The 19,578-nt window shown below is 37.5% G+C and overlaps 1 protein-coding gene across 1 annotated transcript; it reads left to right on the top strand.

Annotated features, from left to right (window-relative positions):
- Window positions 1-6,155: 6,155 nt before the first annotated feature.
- On the top strand, window positions 6,156-10,933 carry LOC146148466 (uncharacterized). The gene is made up of 4 exons (XM_083388041.1): window positions 6,156-6,288; window positions 6,436-6,580; window positions 7,672-7,949; window positions 8,472-10,933. The coding sequence occupies exons 1-4, from the start codon at window positions 6,210-6,212 to the stop codon at window positions 10,931-10,933; spliced, it is 2,964 nt and encodes a 987-aa protein (XP_083244167.1). The 5' UTR covers window positions 6,156-6,209.
- The last annotated feature ends 8,645 nt before the right edge of the window (window positions 10,934-19,578 follow it).

Below are 19,578 nucleotides of genomic sequence, written 5' to 3'. Positions count from 1 at the left end.
ACATGTGCCGAAACCAACGTTTGGTGGAAAACTGCATACAAAGCAGCAACTTTTTTGCCGTCCTTTCATGACATAACATCTTGACCATTGGTGTATGTACAACAGTGAAGAGTGTTTGTTCTGAAGAATAAACGTAAAATACCTTAGTGTACTGTAATAGTTGCCTAAATCGCACATAAACAATTCACGAACTTGGAAGCATATTATGTGAGTTCAACACTGTGCCTTCCGAGAAAATTGGTTTCGTGTTATTCAGCAATTTCCAACAAAAATGATCAGGCTTTGCTCTTTACCGCATTTGTGTTTATTTGACCAACTCGGAAAGCCGAAATAAAAATATTTTCTCACTGAAAATCTGGACCAATTACGTTTCTTTCGGCGCGTGAAATGTAGGCGCCATGATTTTCAAATACTAAAATAGAAAATTACCGGAACAAGTTTGTGGTCTTCCATTTTTCGCGTTTTTCGGGCCACCTGGAAAAGATTGAAGGACGGTCGAGACAACAATTTGGATAGAAAGCAATAACTCCAGCCCAAATGGAGGTTTTCTTTTAGGGAAAGGTCAATTAAAGCATGGTTTACATATTTGTTTATTTAAATGCTTTAAAAATAATAATTATTTAAATCCTTGATAGCATTTATGTTAATAAAGAAAACAATTACCAAGAAAGTGCAAAAAAGTTTTATTGCTTCTCGTAATTTTGGAATGATGTGTATTTTACGCAATTCTTTTCGAAATACTTCAGTTATGGGCCAACTAAATACACGGACAAAAACTAAATAATTACGTGTGGTCGAAAAACATTACACAGCACGTAGCCTATTACGAGAAAAAACCCACTTGGCTAATGTTACGGATGTTTAAGAATACAAAACATTTACCTGTAATTTGCAAGGTTTGGGATTATTTGCACAATCTTTGAAATAATTAATACAATCGACATGAAATTAGTTCTATCGTGCAAAAAGACACATTCTTGATATTGTGACTATGTCCAATAGCTCATATAATAATTTGCCATAAGCTTACGCTCGTCTTCTGTATATTTACATAAGCTCACCTAGTTCACCGTTTTGCGATCTGGCTAACTTAAAAGTGTGACCGCAATAACAACAATCCTCAGCACTGCAGTTGCTCTGTCGATAAATAAACTGTAAGCTACTGTTTGGGAACTTGAAAACATTGCGTTGTCGCCAGAGGCGCCCGCAGAAATTTTCCAGAGGTGTGCAATATTAACATATTTACCTTACGTGCCGTTACCTATTGTATTAATATGTATACCTACGATTTTACATTAGTAAAAAATTATATACAAACCAATATTATTCCATTAGTACTTGGTAAAACTTAGTTACAAAAAATATAAAATAATACAATTATAAACAATAATAATAATCGCTTTTTGAAATTCCAGAGTGGGTAGGCCCATTGTTGTCGCCAACCTAAATTATAATAACAATCCTACGATAAGGAATAACTGCTTTCAATCTTCAAATCGTTATTACTTGTAGGTAGGGCTGCCACTCCTTGGGATTTTTATCTTGGATTTCAGCCTAGACCTTTGGATCTGGGGATATCTGTTCCATAACTTGGGAATTTTTATTCATTAGCAGGTTGAAATTACAAATACTTGTTTTGCTTGTATATAAGGACTCATTTCCTAATAAGAATAAGGAAGCAGCTATTTGCCTGGCTCGTGGGTGTACACATACATTACTTATGTGACGTAACAATGCTATTACTTGCTTGTTAGACGAAACTGTTCATTTACTAGCTTGTGTGACGGCGTTAATGCTCAAGACCCAATCCACGATAATAATGAGAGCTATTAGAGAAGGGGTCGGCAACCTACCGCCGGATCTGGCCCGCAAATGTAATTCATCCGTCCCGCCGGCTATTTGACAAACTAGACACGAGTCAATTTAACTTTTTGACTATTTTAACTATACGTAAGTGCAAAAAATGTCGCGCTTGGCGCGATTGATCTTTGTGCATTCGGTTTGTTTATGCTTTGATGCTGCCTTTAAAACTGTAGAACACAGCGGACAAACGGAAAACGGACTCAAAAATATCAACATTTTAGTATTTTTGGCAAAGTAATAAAAAACTTACAAGAAATTTATAAAAAAAATACCGGTATACCTAAATAAAATCAAGCTCGCTTCGCTAGAGGTAAAGTTATTGCGTTTCTTCGAAGTAGGTTTACATTTTTCATTAGTATAGTATGGATGACGAGGTGTGGACTCGAAAAAACAATTGACTGCCTCCTTGAATGTAATCAAACACATCTTGAAGTGCAAAAAAATCTTCACAGTTGTTCTAACATTACCACGCTTCTCGTTAACTTCGTGTGCGGCCCACAGAGACCTTTTTCAGTTTGGTATTGGTCCGCGACTAGAAAAAAGGTTGCCAAAACCTGTGTTAGAGCTTCAATACACATGGGTGCACACCACAAAGTGCGCCACAGTCTCTTATATTTCAGCTTTTTTAATCTTGGGATTTTTAAACATGAAACCTTGGGATAAATTGAAAATCAGAGAGGCAGCCCTGCTTGTAGGGTGCAGTGATCACAGCAGTAAATACATGTGTACATGAACAATTTTGGACAGTGACAGTTTCATCAAGATAATTATTTTCAAAATAATGGCAAATGTAATCAAATTTAATTGAAAGGATATTTGTTTTAAAGATAGCTAGTTGTTCGGTTATAAAGGAGTTGTTTTACGCCATTTGTTATACAACCATTCAAGTTAAAGGACCCTTAACTTTTTCTAAAACCGCCAAAACTATGCCCACAAATATAGTATTTATCAACTATGTGTCATATATTTACGAAAAATCGAATTGCACTCTTGGTATGCAAAAACAACTCGGAAAAAAGGTAGTTTTATGAGGTGAATCTTAACAGAATCGATTTTATAAAACAGTATTCATTAAGATCGCAACCGCGACTACGCACTTTTATTTAATTGTAGGTGATCCCTGTAGATCAGACCTGGGCAGCCCACCAAGCACTTTAATCCGTCCCGCGGCTTATTTTTCTTACAATACATAAGCTAAGCCAGTGGTTCTCAACCTGGGGTGCCAAGAGGTTATCTGGGGGGAGGTCGCCGTGGGATATTTGCTAAACGCCTAATTAACAAAAAAAAAACAGAAATAATATAAACAAAAAATGAGCAGTAGAAAGAGTAAGAACACTGCTTGTTTAACAATTGTGTAAATTCAATCTGTTTCATTTGAACCAGTCGTGTTTGTGACGTCATCATTGCAGTTGAATTTAATCAATGGCATAGCTCCAGTCGAATAGTTTTGACTGATATAAACGGTTATATACAACCCGTTTTATGACACTTCAAAACTCTATCTAACGACTAACGACATTTAAACAAAATTGAATTTTCCTGTAACAAAATTTTTTCACAATCATCCTATTCAAGGAACAACAAGATAATACAAATTTGTTTACAAACTGACCGCTCGGGATGTAAATTTTCCATAATTACGTAACAAACGCAAAATTAATTTTCTACTTTATTAAATCCTGACATTCTTGCCTAATTTTAAAACACTCTGTCAAGTTATGTGAGCATTTTTCTGAATTGTATATGGTTGTAGGCCTACTATGTTTTATGTGGAATACACAAAAAATGGAGGGTCGCATATTTTCCAAAACTGAAAAGGGGGTCGCGAAAACAAAAAGGTGAGAACTACTAAGCTAAGCGAAAACAGGGTCGAGTTTCTGACAAGAGGTATTATGCATTTTAACTGGAACACAAAATACCTACAAAGCAACAATATCTGAAGCAGAAAACTCTATAAATGTGCTCTTTAATTTTTTGGGTAGGGTTTGCTGAACCCTTTAAGTTGTTGTGACGAACTCATGCACCCTGTTTACTTAAAAGGTAAACTGAGGTAAAAGCCATATGAAAAATCATTATGCATATCAATACCATTATGTCAATTAAACCTAGCGGAGCTGCCGAAGTTTTACACACTGTCGGTGAGCGTTCGATTATGGTTGCAGGCTGCTTGCGAGCATCATTGCTGCAGGCTGCTTGTGAGTACTAATGTCATAAGACAGCATTCAAACTTTACGCAAAAAACAGGAATACAACTTGCATCACGACAGTCAGGCATAAAAGAAAGACCGCCATTTAGAAAGTTAGTTCACACGAAAGCACCATTGTCTCATAGAAATCGGTAGTTAGTGGCAAATACGATATAACATTAAAGGTTCAATAAAATTTGTGATACACCCTTGTATACCTTTTCGTACTGGTGCATCCCATGCTTATTTTGGTGCACCCTATAGCGTAGTCCGGTTGAAAGGCACTGGTCTACAATACTGTATTAAGATCAATAACATGAGATGTACAATCGTCCGAATAACCGAAATCTTTCTAATCCTAATTACATTGACGGAAATGGACAAAATAACACTTAAACTGTATGGAGAGGGTATAAGACGGTTTGGGGACAACTGTCTGACATCGACAGTATGGCTTTCGACGTTTTTGTTACCCTAGTTTCAACATCGTCGTTGAGGCGCCGGTTTTTAGCAACGCACAGTTTTCCATAGTTTGAGGTCAGAGATGGGTAATGGACGGGGTTAGAAATTGGGTTGGAGTTGAAATTATTAAAGGAGTTATGATAAAGTTAGGGGTAGGGTTTAAAGCTAGAATGTTGCATAATAAGCCTTAAGATAAACAGCAACACACTGCATTTATAGCCCGTTACCTTGTGAAAGCAATGAAAAAAAGTTACCGAAATCTATAAAGCAACAAGTAGCTGCAATAAAGTCCAAGTTTTAAAAGTCAGATATGTTAACATCCAAGGTGAATACAACAGATAAAATGAAAAAATATACTGCGTTTTGCGTAGCCTACAACACTTGGCGCTACGCACTAAAGGTTACGACCACACCATTTTGTAAATCAGCTGACTTTTTACGTTGCCTTTTTCCCAGTCCCTTGTCATTTTTTCGCGAAATCGATTTGGCCAATCGTTCGTATTTTCAAATTTTCAAATGGTAGCCTACACACAATATTTCGTGCTCAGATCGGCGAGATGGCTTAGGAACGGGCAGCCTAGGTTAACGAAAACGTTTTGCTAGTTGCAGACGTGATTTAAATTAGAAAATTCACTGCAGAACAGAAAACTTTTTCATGAAAGCCGGAGTTTAAACATTTTTATGTAGAATTACAGCTGTTAGTGCGACAGAAGTTAAGTTCAGCGATCTCGTAAAAGACTGTAATTTGTGAAATCATGCCAGGGCGAGCAGGAACCAAGGAGACGATAATTATATGAAATTTTCGTTTCTCGTGTCACAGCACTTCCGTCTGAAGTTGCGATTGATTCCATTAAGTAGGCCTAATAATAATAATGCCTAAATATTATTTCTAAATTATTCAAGTAAAAAACTTCATTGTCTTAATGTTCTGGTCTTATTGTGGATAAAGTGAGAAGTCGCAATGCTTAAAATTTAATTTTTTTTTTAAATTCTTCACAAAAACACCAGTCCATATTTTTTAATGGTGAATCTACGAATAACTGTGAAGATATACGAAACAGGTTGAAGTTTCTATAAATTGTTCAACAACTCTAAGCTTAAACTTTGTGATATATTTGAACGTAAAACTCTCCTGCAGAAAATACGTCACGAAACATGGCCCCAGGGCAATCAAAGTTCTGCGTTCACTGCGATTGGGTTAAATCCCAATTTTAAATCTAGCGCCCAACAAATTGGCAAAAAATAAACATTCTCCCTCCTTCCCTTGTATGGTTGCTTGCGCTATTACAACCAACTAGAATAGCAATTGCTTGAATAATATCATGAAAGTTCATGTAGATACGATACAAATTTGGTGAAGATTACTGCACTGCCAAAATTCCGGTTGTTTGTCTGCTTGTGATCCCGCGTAAACCATAAAGGTATTGCGTTCATGTGTAGCACAAACTTTGCCGCACCTTTACCAAACTCGCGCTTCATCTACACTGCGTACTGGTAAATTTATCTCTATTTATAAAACCATAGTTGCGTTTTTTACACTTTGCGTGGCAGTAAACATGACTTTTCAACAACAGAACCAAGTTTTTGTTTGCTGGAGCGTTTGTATTGACTACCCATATTTTTTAATATTTGATTTGTGTTTTAAGCACTACTGTTTGCTAAGTTTAGTAACCTCTTGGCGTGTGTTGCTGAACTACTATGTCACCATTGTCTATTGAACTCCGATATCTATATTTTGCGTTGGCTCTGGTTGCAACTTGTTTCGGAATACGAACAGGTTTGTTTGTTTTAAGTTTTATGTACCCTACACAAAATAGGTGCCGGTAAATGCAATTTTAATCATACGGTTCGTATCTTAGCGTAGTAGAAAAGTCGTGCAAAGGAGCTTTTTTCAAACTGCATGGAAATCTACATCATTTTTTAGAAAACTGTCAGGTTGGCGAAATGACGGTAAAGTGCTTCAGATGTCTGACTTGTAACGTACTGCTGCATGCCGATCAAATTTGTGACGGAAAGTTCGACTGCAAGGACATCTCGGACGAATTTTTGTGCACCCAGAAACGGCCAAGGTATGGTATCTAGGGGGTCCGGGTCGGTGTAGCGTATTTTCCAACATTTTTTATACATTGTAAAATGAAAATACGTTTACAGCCGGATAGCAACTGTTAGACCATCAGCAGAGCGACCTCACGATCACGATTCGTTTAAAACAGCGACTGTACAAATGGTGACAACATTAAAACTGCGACTGTTACGATAGCGAATTTACTGGCCGGTCAGAATGAGATATGCTCACAAGGTCGCAGACTTATGTTTTAATTGTTGGTGTTTTCTTGTTTTGTGTTCCCTTTATGAGATAAGTTCACTATAGGGTGAATATCTTGATTTGTGGCTCACTGTAAACTGAAAAGGTGGAAATTTCTACTTTCGCTAGTGGATCATTTGTTATGCCCTGGGTTATATTTTCCCTAAACCACCCAAAGGTAAATGTAACGTTCTCACCTTCAGGGCGTAATGCTGTTTACACCCTATGTTAATTCACCCCAAAGAGTGAGGAATTGGACGAATCCATCCTGATTTAGCAATATCTCTCACATGGTAAAACACCACAAAGCAAAACTTTTTTTTGATTTCAATCTTTCACTGCGCACTTGCTATACGCAATGTTTGGTGTGCGTGCGCCTGGCCAGTTTTTTGTTGTTGGATTTAATAAAAAACTTCGGCTAAAATTGTTAGGTGAACAATAGGTAAACTATGATGTCCCTTTTGCGGCAGTCGCTGTTTTAAATGAATCGCTATCGGAGGTCACTCTACTGACGGCCGCCTTTCCAACAGTCGCTATCCGGAGCCCTACCCGGTATTTTGCTATCTTAAACATGACTTAAACAAAGTGATGCGCATTCAGATCTATTGTATTTTAAACGTGTTAGTTTATATAACATTGTTTGGTGCCATATGAAAGGTCCAGTCTCATTATCAGTTTGTATAGATAAACTGTAGGATACACCATTACCAATTATTACGTTCTATTATTTTCATTGAAAACTTATTTTATTAAAATAAATGTTATCAACTTGTGTAAAAAAGGCAAAACTCAAATTTGGTTTTGAACTAAAAAATATAAACGACCCCAAGCGCACATCGTTTCGGTTTCGTTAAGGTACAAGTCAAGAATCCAGTACTCGCTTGCCACGTTCCTCGGAGCGAATCCTCGCGACGAAGACTCGGCGGTAGAGTTGTCGAAGAGGATGTGCATTCCGAACTGTCCGCAGTACGCCACGCACCGCGACGCCTGCAAGCACTGCGTCCCGGGAGAGATCCAGTGCGCACGGGAACTCAAAGAAGGCCAGATGAGCCACACGTGCGTCAGCAAAGAAGAACTGTGCGATGGCATATGGAAATGCCCGAATGGGGAAGACGAACTGTATTGCGGACCTAGTAAGTATTTCGCGCATCAAAATGAACATGAGTATGCGCTTTAGACGTACTTTATAGCATGATTTGTTCTATTCTTGGTTTAAACGACAAAAGTTTTGTAACGTGCTATTGACCTTGACCTAACATTACTTTAACTTACCGACAAAAAAATTAAAAAAAAAAAAAAATTTAAGTGCCTTGCAGGTTTTGCATCACGCGAACAATTTTTTTTTCATTAAAAACTTAAGTATTCGTATTTTAGGCTAACATATTACTGTTTGTTTAAAAAGGTAAATCAACATGGGTGTTGGCAAAACTTTTTGTCACGTCTACGATATTGAGCTAATTAAAAAAATATCATGACTAGTTTTTACAGAAAACTCAATTATATAAGATAAGCAATAATGAAGAGTCTTCTCACTTTTCCTAAAGTAACCGCCTTGAGCATTTACTGAGTAATATTTTTTTTCCTATATTTAAATGCTTGAAACAGTATAAATCTTCTCTATCCAAAATACTAGGTTTATATTTTTACATTTTTAGATCGTTTGCCGAAGCGAACACCGGAGAATCCCTCTGGTGCGCTAAACAATCAAACCATTGACGATGTAAACGAGCAAATGACGACTATTGCCAAAATGTCGATTCGCTGTGACGCATTAGCAAACCGCGTCGGACGCTTTGGATCCGCCCCTACAGTCAAGTTTTTAGAAGGCTTGCAAAACATGACTGGATTTCCGACCTCCCCTGATTTTCTCGGGAGGTCAGGACCGCCTGATTTTATTAGGGATCTCCCTCCGCCACATTTTGGTAGCCGTCCATGGCCACCAGGATTCGTGACAAGTTGGTCGAACAGAATACGTCCTAATATGGCGGCTACAAGATTGAACCTTCCGCAGACTCGAATGGGATTAGTGATAGATGGTGGCCCAACATTTGAGGATGGGGTTGTCGACAAAAACGCTGAATATAGCCATATTCATAAAGCAATGAAGTATTTTTTTAACATAACCGCAAAGTACATATATGACGTTGGCGAAATAATTCCGCAGGATGTTGACGTAGTGGAGATTAACAGCATTTGCGACGGCACACCAGATTGCCCAAACGAAGTTGACGAGTTATCTTGCCCGGGAATGTTTTACTGTAAAGATAAGCAGCCCCTTTATGTAGACAATATCAAAGTGATGGATGGGACGAAGGATTGCGAGGATGGCAGCGACGAGAAAGTGGTATTTACCTCGCGCTATAACTTGATCGACAACTGGACACTGCAAGTTTTGGTGTGGATTATGGCCTTTACTGCATTGATAGGAAACATTGTTGTTATTTGCAATACGTCAATGGAACTTATTAAGAACAACCGATTTGCAACGGCATCGGTCCTGCTCAGAAATAGAAAATATTCTTGCCAAGAATTTGAGGGAAAGCCAAAGAAAAGGCTAAGTAGACTTTCAGTAACAAATATAAAGTCTGGCAGTAGTAGGAGATTTGGTGCTAATAGCGGGATCGGGGGACAAAGAAGATTGGTTCGTATTTGGAATGCAGTTCTAGTTTTAAATCTAGCGACGGCTGATCTTCTTATGGGAGTATATCTTATGTGTTTGGCAGTGCTTTCGTTTCAGTATGAGGATCAGACACAAGATCAAAGTCAGACCTCGGGTGTTTTTGACCACCAGTGGAGGACAAGTTCAACTTGTAGGATTTTGGGTACAATTCTCTTGTTGTCCTCCCAAACATCCGTTTACACTCTTATAGCTCTAACCACCTTACGCCTACACACGGTACTAAAACCTTTTGCATCATATCATCTTAAATTTAGATACTTGATTCTTGCTATTATAGGTACATGGATCTGTTCTTTTTTGAGTGCTGTTATTCCTACTGTTCCAAGCCTTCGTGACAGCTTTGTTTCTGAGGCGTGGGTACCCTTTCCGCAGTTTCAACCCCCGATCATTAATCGTACGATGGCTGATACATTTATTCGTGGTATTGCTTACGTTACTAACACTACCGTAACCGACGATCCCAATATAATGGAGCATATGCTTTCTTGGAACACCATGGTAGAGTTTGTCAAAAAGGTAGCCCCGATGCACAGTAACTGGCACTTTTACGGTTACTACAGCGAAGATAGCGTTTGTATGCCAAAGCTCTTTATTACTATTAATGACCCATTCTGGCCTCACGCCTTATCGACAATTGTCGTCAACTTTCTGGCTGTAATCTACATTGTTTCGTCGTACGTTACGATATACTGCAAATCAACTGCTAAACCCACGACCACGAACGGACAGGAAGGTAAATCCCACGTACGACTCTCGCGCAAACATTCGACACCATGGAACCAAGGATCTCAAGTGGCAAAGAAACTGGGCTCAGAAAACCACAGTTCATTTAAGTTTAAAGGTCAATCAGAAGTGTTAAATCGGCGAAAGAAGGAAGCATCCGTCAAAGTTGGCCGCCGTAAGACAGGCGGAACACAGAGCGAAATGCAAAGAAGAATAGCTATGTTAGTTATTACCGATTGTGCTTGTTGGGTTCCAATATGTATAATGTCGTTTATCAGTTTTTCTGGATTTACCATTCCGGATACAGCTTACGCTATAACAGCCATTGGTCTGCTTCCCATTAACAGCGCTCTAAATCCTCTGCTGTATTCCAGAGTGCTGCAATCCCTGTGGTCGAGAGGGCTTTCTTCACTTAGGGTCCGAGTTTCTTCTACCGGAACTTCGTTCGACTCCGATACGCCACCTAACAGTAAACTGGCAATCGAGAAAAAGATGTCGTCAATAAGTGGGATAACAGTGGAAGAGAGTTTTCCGAGCGATGTGTCCAACCACAGCGAAAAGCATCTTCCACTTTCGGAGGCCACCTCTACTTGTCCCGATTCAAATATAACTGAAGAAAGATCTTTCCGAATATCTATTCCAAGACCTCTACACAGTCCTTTAGAATCAATTCAGGAAGATCCTGGTGCGGATGAAAGTGACAACATCGATTAACTATAACTCAATAACAAATCTCTATTTTTTTAAACTTTTGAAAAGACGGTAGCAAAAAGAGTAATATTACAACAACAAAAAGTACATTTAATATTTATTTACTGGTGCTCCAATAAAATGTTTACAGTCAAATCTTTTCCGTTGGGAGATGCAGCTAAATTGAGGAACTTGCACATAAACTATGTAGATTCTGTATTCATGCCTTAACTTTGTTTGTGTATTTGTCATTTTGCTATACGTTTTCGTGCGTTATATTATACATGTGCGTTTTAAATAACAAAAATGGGAGACAAAACAAATACATTTAAGCGGTTTATTGGATGAATTAAAGATTTAAAACTGTGGACATAAACTAAGCATTCAACAAATTGTATCTGATAAATGCACTTTTTTGCATTTTGCACCAATACGTGTAACCGTAGCACTGTTTAAACCGGGTAGCTAGTTTAAACTCGATGTTTTACATATTTAAATTACATTTCACTTTAGCAAATTTTTAGTTTTACTATATTATATGTTCCCAATGTCAGTATTGCTGTGAAGAATTTGTTTTTGTTTCAACGGAAATATTATAGTATAAAAATATTATAGAAAAGTATTTTCACTGGTGTTGTGCTATAGTTTCATTTCATTTTTTACTTTTTCACGCAGCCTTTTTTTCAGTTGAAAAATAAACCTAATATGGATATTATATTCTTTACAGGTTGTTTTTTCTGGGGACATTTTTTAAAAACGACCTCACAAAGTTATGTGATTAAATTAAGGTTTAATCGACAATACGTTTAATATGACAAGACATTTAGCGACGTTTTTTCAGATATTATAGTCTTTTTGCCGAAAAGACAGACAATCAATAGACAGAAATTGGTTTTTGGATAGAAACTTTACCGTAATTTCAAGCGTCAACAAATTTAAACTAAAATTATATAACGGTTATACTCTGATGTTGAAAATGAATAAAGAGTTATTCGAAACATTCAAAATGATACCTACTTCCGTGTGGGCTTTGGTATTCTTATTACGACTTACTACAACCTCCAACTATTATGCTTCAAACGTTGTACTCTCGTTCTTATATTTATATTTAAAAGACAGAAAAGAATATAGACGAATATTTTTATCCCAGGCAAGCAGAAAAAGGTGTGAATTTAATTTGAGGTTTTTTAGTTGTGATAATACATACCACGACAGGTCGCTAGTTGATTAAATGCCACTATCCTATTATTTTTTGAAAAAGCATTTAGTTAACCCATTCAAGACGCCATCAGCGGCAAACAGCATTTATACGGCCAGCGCCTTTGGTGTTTTACATTACAACATAATATGCAACAGTGTTTAAGAGATATACATATAGGCACAAAATGTTTCTGTACACATGGCTATTGGCTCGATAAAATAGTGATGGTTTTGGTTACCTTATTTAAGGATATTTAAAAAAATTTAAATATCATGTAATGTGAAAAAATATCACACGTTCTAAAGCTAAGTGAGTGACTTAAGATGACGTTGCTTGTAACTTATAGGTTTATTAATCATTCGCAGATTAGTCCTAATAGCAGAGATTACATCCTCTTTGGGATAACGCCTTTTATCAGTTCTGCTGTTATAAGACTTAGCCTATTAAAATAATTTACAATCTTTTGCCTTAATTATTTCGCGATCGGTTTGTTGACTTAATAATGCTAAAATATACGGTTATTGATGGTTTATTGACAAATGCGAGTTTGCTTTTGCTGAATAAATTTGTCGGAAATTGCATTTTGAAAGTGGCTAGAGTGTAGGCTAAGGCTATGATCGCATGTGGAATGGGAAAAACTACTTTTCGAAAAGCTCTATAAACTTTATTATTTATCTGGTTTAATACGGCAAAAAGTATGAAATTAAACTGTCCTCTATTTACAATTCGTAGTTTTAAAATAAGCGTTATATTTAAAAAATATACTAAAAATACAAAACACATTTGCGCGCAGCGCGTAAAGTATGACCTTATGTCGAGGTTGCCTAAACTTTCATTTTGGAGAGTGCGATGATACACACGGCGGCTTTAGCCATTTTATTCAAACAAACTTTGTATTTGTTGTTAAAATAGGCAAAACAGATTGGGGGTGAGCAAGGCCTCGTGCCATCCCTGAAAGCGCTTTTGTTAAAGGGTTTCATAATCAATCGGCGAGGCCGACTGGTGAGCTTCATACCTTATAGCCAAATTTGTTGCGTGTTTATTCGGCATAGGTTTTTATAAAAGTGAGCCGAGTCGTCATAGATATGAAGCACTATCATAAAATATTGTTAAGAACTAAGTTAGTTAGAAAAATAGCAAAATTCATGAGGCTACAATAGCTTGACAATGATAAGCATGTGTTCCACATAAAGAAAACATATTCCACATCATGTTGTTGTTTCTGGTTAATTGGAATTTGCAATATAAGGTTTTTAAAGTTCGTTATTAAAAATAAATTATTTAAACATTCTAGTCCACCCTTTTTAAAGAAAAAAAATGATTCTATTTGTGGACATTCCTGCTAATCAATTAGCAACGTAAAGCTCTCAAGGCGCCAAATTTTTGCGAGTGATAAACGATTTGCTCGAAGCGCTGCAAACAGCAACACTGCATTGCGCAGGTCTAGCGCCTCCAGTGCAGTTTAGTTAGCAACCTGCAGTTTTAAGCAAGTGATGCTCAAAGCCCACTTTGAATTTATTTCAATGAACACAGAATGAAAAGCGATAAATATTTTGCTGAAGGCAAACGCTTACAGTTATTTCAATATTTGTTTTAGTCTAATGTGCTTACTGTCTTGATATAAATGATAAGCCAAATTGATGTTAGTACCAACAGTGTACTGTATTTTACGTTCAAAAACGCGAGCTTATTGTTTACTCTAGTTAAATTAAGTTGCCGGTTAACCCTCGGGCAAAGTTTTAGTTCTGGTTTCGGTTAGTTCTAGGCGATTATCCATAAGATATGTTTTAGAAATTGCTGATACACCTGAAATGATATATTCCCAAAAAGCAAATCAGTTTGAGTATGTTCGACAGTTTGAACTTTGAAATCTTGTGAGATGTGCACTGGCAAGACATGTGCAGTGTAGGCTACAAGAAAGTATATTAACATTAGGTGTACAATAGTGTTGCGATTAAATTTTAATTGTGATGTTTGCGCTATACTTGCTTTTTTATCACGTTTGCTTCTAAATATCTTTATACCCGAACAAGGGGGCATGACCTTTTTTATAGATGCCATCACAAAAGTTGCATACAGACGTGACGTCAAAATATAAAAAGGGTAGCCTTGAACACCAGACGCAATTACATAGGTAAAATAGGCATAAAACAATTCGATTCAAACTTCATACGATTTTGCCGACGTCTAACTTGGTAAAACAAATCCAACTCTAGTCACATTTGCTGTCTCGCAGTTACAAATATGAGGTAATATAAGGTAAAAAGAACAACTTTTAATCTAACAATCTTTTTGATAGTCTTAGACGGGAACGTAATAAGCATTCTAAATGGATGAAAACAATAATCCAATTAAAAAGTGTCATCTTTCTGGTAATTCACCACACGCAATTCTCGGCAGACTTGAACAAACTTCGCCGCCAAAAGATGCCGACTCTGACTGGACCGTTACGGAAAATGAGCAACCAGAGATAAAGAGCTATCAGACATTGTCGGCAGTCAAATACGATGACGCGCCTCCCCACGTTTTGCAGGCGGTTAAAAACATCAGACCAGAACCGGAGAGCGGCGAATTCTGCTCTGTGACTATCCTAGACGAAACCTCCGGTATTATTTTTAAACAATAGTTAGATTAAGGTCTAGGGAAACTCATTTGAAAGTCATCGAAGGTTTATTACCCAGCCCCACTATATAAAAAATCCTTACTGGGAGGCTTGTCTACAGTGCACTGCTTTGCCACATCAAGATCCCCTGATTGATTGGTTTGCTTCATTCCATCCATGGTGTTAATTACATGGAGCATTTTGTAACTTTGCAAAGGCCTAACAAAGCCTACGTGCAACTAAAGCAGTGGTTCCCAGTCTCGGTGTTGTAAGAGATTGTCTTAAGGGTCGCCTGTAGAAGTTTATAAGAGAAATAACAAGTAAACAACCCAAAATAAACTTTTTGGCAATTGACAGAGCAAAAGCAAGTGCTAGTAAACCAGCAGTGCTTTTTATGTGACGCTTGCGTTTGTTTTCAATTTATAGCGGGGACACAGCTTCGGTCATCTAGCATTTTTGATAGAAATAGAGTGATGGTCATTTTACGACTCTGCAGACCCCTTTTGCAATACTCGAGAAAAAAAATTTTCTCCAATAGAGTTTTTTGTAACGACATATTCGCCACCTAATCAATTAGGAGAAAAAACAAAAGTATTGTTGTCTTAAAAGTTAAGCTTGATCTTAATTTAAATTAATTTGGTTTGAGACTTACAGAGTTTCTTTTACGAATTTACATATATTAATTTTTTTCGTCATAAGAGAATCGACTGGTATGTCAAAACCCAATACCCATTTCATTATCAGTAACAGAAAGTCATAATGACTCAAATAGAGGCCTAAATTTACTTTAGAAAAACAGTTAAATTCCGAACAATCGTAAATCCGAACATTCCTGCCAAATTTTAAAACAATTCAACTAGAAATGTTAACTCTTTTGCCAAATTGAACTAGATTCTAATTAACCCTGGTTGGTAAATGTGTGTAACACACCAAAGTTAGGATGTCGTGTAGGTTACCGAAATGTTAAAATGTAGTCGCGATAACAAGTTTTGGAACATTAAACTAAAAGAACTCTGTTGGAAAATTTTAATTTGTGTTTGCCGTAAATACTTGTATTTTTTTAGTGTGTCGCAAGCCTAAAAGTGTACGTAACTAATACAAAGGCATCAGCAAATTGAATTAATCACGACTAGTTTTGGGGTAAATATAATCTTCAATTTTACCTAAACAAATATAAACTCATGAACTGGATAGCAAAAGGTTTTATAAACAAAGTTTGTTTTACTACTGCTTCCGTTTTTTTTTTCAGGACATATAAGTACCACAATGTGCCAAGGAGACTTTAATTCACCAAGCTCCCAAACTCTACCAACTGATTACTCTCTAAATCAATTAAAACATTTTGAAAATTTGGACGACTCATTGGAAAACACTTGTAAGTTCTATTCATTAAACAACTATATTTTATTTCTTACAAAATGTAGGCTAATCTATGTGTTTCTATTTGCGTGTATGTCCTAACTACATAATAAAATTGCTTTTTAAGCTCGTAAAAGACCCGATAGAATCAGATTTAGCCCATGAAGCGAATATCGAACTTTCGCAATTTGTTTTAGTGGGACATACTTTTAATACTTTTGGACATTGGAAATGTTAACGTACCCGACTCTGCCTAAATACGTTATTGAACTAGGTCAACTTATTCCGTTTTCAACCACATGGCTTTGTAAAGCGGGATTCCGCGCAATGAGAAAGTAGAGCATTACATGTGGTTATGCTATGCTGCCATCGTACTGAATGTCATTTATTGTTAAAACAAATTGACTTTTTTGTGTTTGTTCGCGTGTTAAATATAAATTCATATGTTAAGTAAAACTTCCTAAAGGCAATCATTTTGGTGCCCTTGAGTAGCCACTGCTCTCTGAATTATTCATATTTACGCATATTATCGCTCATGTTACTTTGTTCCAGTATTATTTGCGTATTTTTAGTTAAATCTGAAAACAAAATGGGGTCGCAATATATACTCTCATTTTATTTTTTTTAAATTGGGGTCGTTTATTAAAAAGGTTGGAGACCATTGCCCTAACTTGTTCACTTTTATAGCCGACGAAGACGAAATGCTGTCTACAGACGATTGTAGCTTTACGTGTGGTGTTAGCAGCAAGAGCAACAGCAGCAGCAACAACAGCAACAACAACAACAACAACAACAACAACAACAACAACAACTGCACTGCGGCTATTACCCACCAAAGCAACAATACGGTTCCAAGGTTTTCCTTGAATCAACAGTCATTAAATGGAGGCCATGTTTGTTCCGTAAAGCCACAGCAAGTGGGTGGGATAAACATTAGTTTGCGTACCATTTCAAACTCCAAAACATATTAAACTATACTATTTGTTTTATAAATACTCACAGACCTCCAGTTTCCGCAAACGGCAAATGGGTGAATCACCTTTTTTCCATAATCATTCCTGCGAAACAAAAAAATCGCGTTATGATAACGAGGCAGAAACGCATCAAAAGATTCCAGGCAGGCCTTTTGGTCCTCGAGTCCGTTCCAACTCTATGATGCCAATGCAATTTATCAAGGCCAACGGATGGCAACAATGTTTTACAGGAAGCTCCAACAAGTGCAACAGCCATCCGAACCCTCATGCCAGTAATTTTGAAGCATTACAACAGCAGCCAGGTTTATCACAAACGCTGATGGTGCCGCAAACAAACTTTTCTCATTCGGTTGGAAACTTATCGGAACAGGTTCCGGGCAAAAACCAATCAATTGAGCAATGTTTGGAGTCCGTGTCGGTAAAGTGGAACGAAAACGAAGGTGCACAATGCAACGCGAGAACCGAGGAGCAGCAAGTTAACGAGACGGAGGTCTCCAACAACATCGAGATTCGTAACGCACCTTTCCCAATGACACGCAGGTAAAAGTAATAACTAACCGGTAACGCGGTCATTATAGTTTCGTCTTTAAAGCTCGAATTACAATTTGCTGCTCCATAGACTTGGTTAAGATGTTGTATTTGCGACTATACTTTCTCAGGGGTGCACAATGCATGCGGCCGTATACTATGTTTTTTGGGGCCGTGCGCAACTGCGCGTGTTTAGAAAAACACAAGCCTTGGCGGCCGTACGTTGATACAAACTTGTGTCCACCTAGTGCGGAAATTGGAAATTGGAAGTTTGAAACAGGTCTAAAATTAGGCTGGGGTTTCATGCTATAGGAAGGCAGACATTAGTCTGTAATTGCTGGTCATCAGTTCTAGGAGCATTTTGAGCGGGGACAGATCCAGGGTGGTGGGGGAAACCTGGCCATATCCCTACCCACAAAAAATATTTTGCGCCAGCTTCTACCATGTAAATACATTTTTTCGCGCCTGCGCAAACGACAATATGTGGCTTTATTGTGTTTTAGTCCTTTTTATAAGCAAGCCGCTAGTTGTTCATTATAAAGTCCTATTTCTGTTAAATTAGATCATAAATGCCAGTGTTTTTTACAAAGTGCGAGTTTTTGTGCGTAAGCCCATTTCGTTTGAATTTAAACCCAATAAACGCATTTTTTTGCCCTTCTCTCCAGTAGACTGGGTTTTAGTTGTATGTTTTCGCACGAGTTTGTTAGAGAACAACATTTCTTTTTAAGATTAATTGTTTTATGACTTTACTTTCTGACGGCATCTCTACAAAAAAACTCTACTGGAGCCGTGAGAAACAATAGACGGTTTGTTTGATTGGAGTCGGATCCGGGAATGAATTAGGCCGACGACTAATCGAGTAACCGTAACTGAAGTTATTTTGCTTTTTAGTTATATTTAGTTTTAATTGATGTCATATAGTGTTGAGGAGTAGGAGTCGGAGTTGGGCTCATGTTCTGGACTCGACGCTGTAGGTTTATTTATCTGGATTCCAAATTGCATTTGACTTTTGCTTTTAAAGCCGAAGTCGACCTCAGGGTTTGGACTTGTTCCAAGGTCGCTCCGCAATTATTTTGTACAAAAGACAGTACATAAGGCATTGACTTTACTTCTACCTTTTAAATAGATTTTTGTTCAAGGTATTTACTTTAATTTTTGGCGCACAAAATAGTTTGCTTGCTTGTTAAGGTTTGCTTGCTTGTTAAGGTTTGCTAATCGAATTATGCTTCGAAGTGGATGAGTTTACAATTTTATTAGTTTAATTATTTCTTTGGTTATCATAAATTTTACGTCATTGCCAATCTACTTGTTTCACACACTTTGTGGAACTCTCTAAATGTAGGTTTGGAAAAGTAACATTGATTAACCAATGGTGTCCAGGTATATAATGCTACAGCAACCTGCCAACCACTCGCACACCTCAAAGTGTACCCGAACCATCTATGGCGACTCCGGGGTGCCGATTGCCACTAACACTTGGAGACAAGTCATCGCACCTCAACATAATGGCAAGGATTGCTCTGATCTCAACCACGCCTGTCCACCCTTTTCTCACCAATCAATACAGTTCGCTCCGAGGAATGTTCCTTTCAGTTATGCCACCAAAAGCTATCAAGGTCCTGGGCAACACCTTAATGTTTTTAAACGTAAACAGACTGTCTAACAGAAAATATTGTCCACTATCAGGCAGTATCGTTATATAAATCGCCAACTATGTTTCTCTTAGTTCACTTACTAAATTTATAAAGGCCAATATATAACTTTTAATGCGTTAAACGTAAAAAAGGACGTTAATTGTTAAGATAAATGTCTGTAATTAGAAGGCCAAACCACTTAATCACAAAACTATCGGGTGTAAAACTTCCCGCCTGAATAGCGCTGTATTTTAGGTCCGAAAAAGTACGTTGGCGAGCCGCAAGATCCGTCGCACGCACTTGTCGTGCAAGGGCTTCCACCCAACATCTCACCAAAGGACATCTTCTGTCTTGTTCCTGGAAGACTCGGG

Source organism: Ascidiella aspersa, chromosome 4 (assembly GCF_963924565.1).
Source record: "Ascidiella aspersa chromosome 4, kaAscAspe10.2, whole genome shotgun sequence".
In the NCBI taxonomy this organism is placed as follows: domain Eukaryota; kingdom Metazoa; phylum Chordata; class Ascidiacea; order Phlebobranchia; family Ascidiidae; genus Ascidiella; species Ascidiella aspersa.
This window is presented reverse-complemented; position numbering and strand designations above follow the sequence as displayed.

Bases quoted from the DNA above. Each gene is read 5' to 3' on its own strand.
- LOC146148466 (XM_083388041.1), top strand. From the start codon at position 6,210: ATGTCACCATTGTCTATTGAACTCCGATATCTATATTTTGCGTTGGCT. The intron at 6,289-6,435 runs GTTTGTTTGTTT...ATCATTTTTTAG, and splicing joins TTGTTTCGGAATACGAACAG to AAAACTGTCAGGTTGGCGAA. The intron at 7,950-8,471 runs GTAAGTATTTCG...TTACATTTTTAG, and splicing joins CGAACTGTATTGCGGACCTA to ATCGTTTGCCGAAGCGAACA.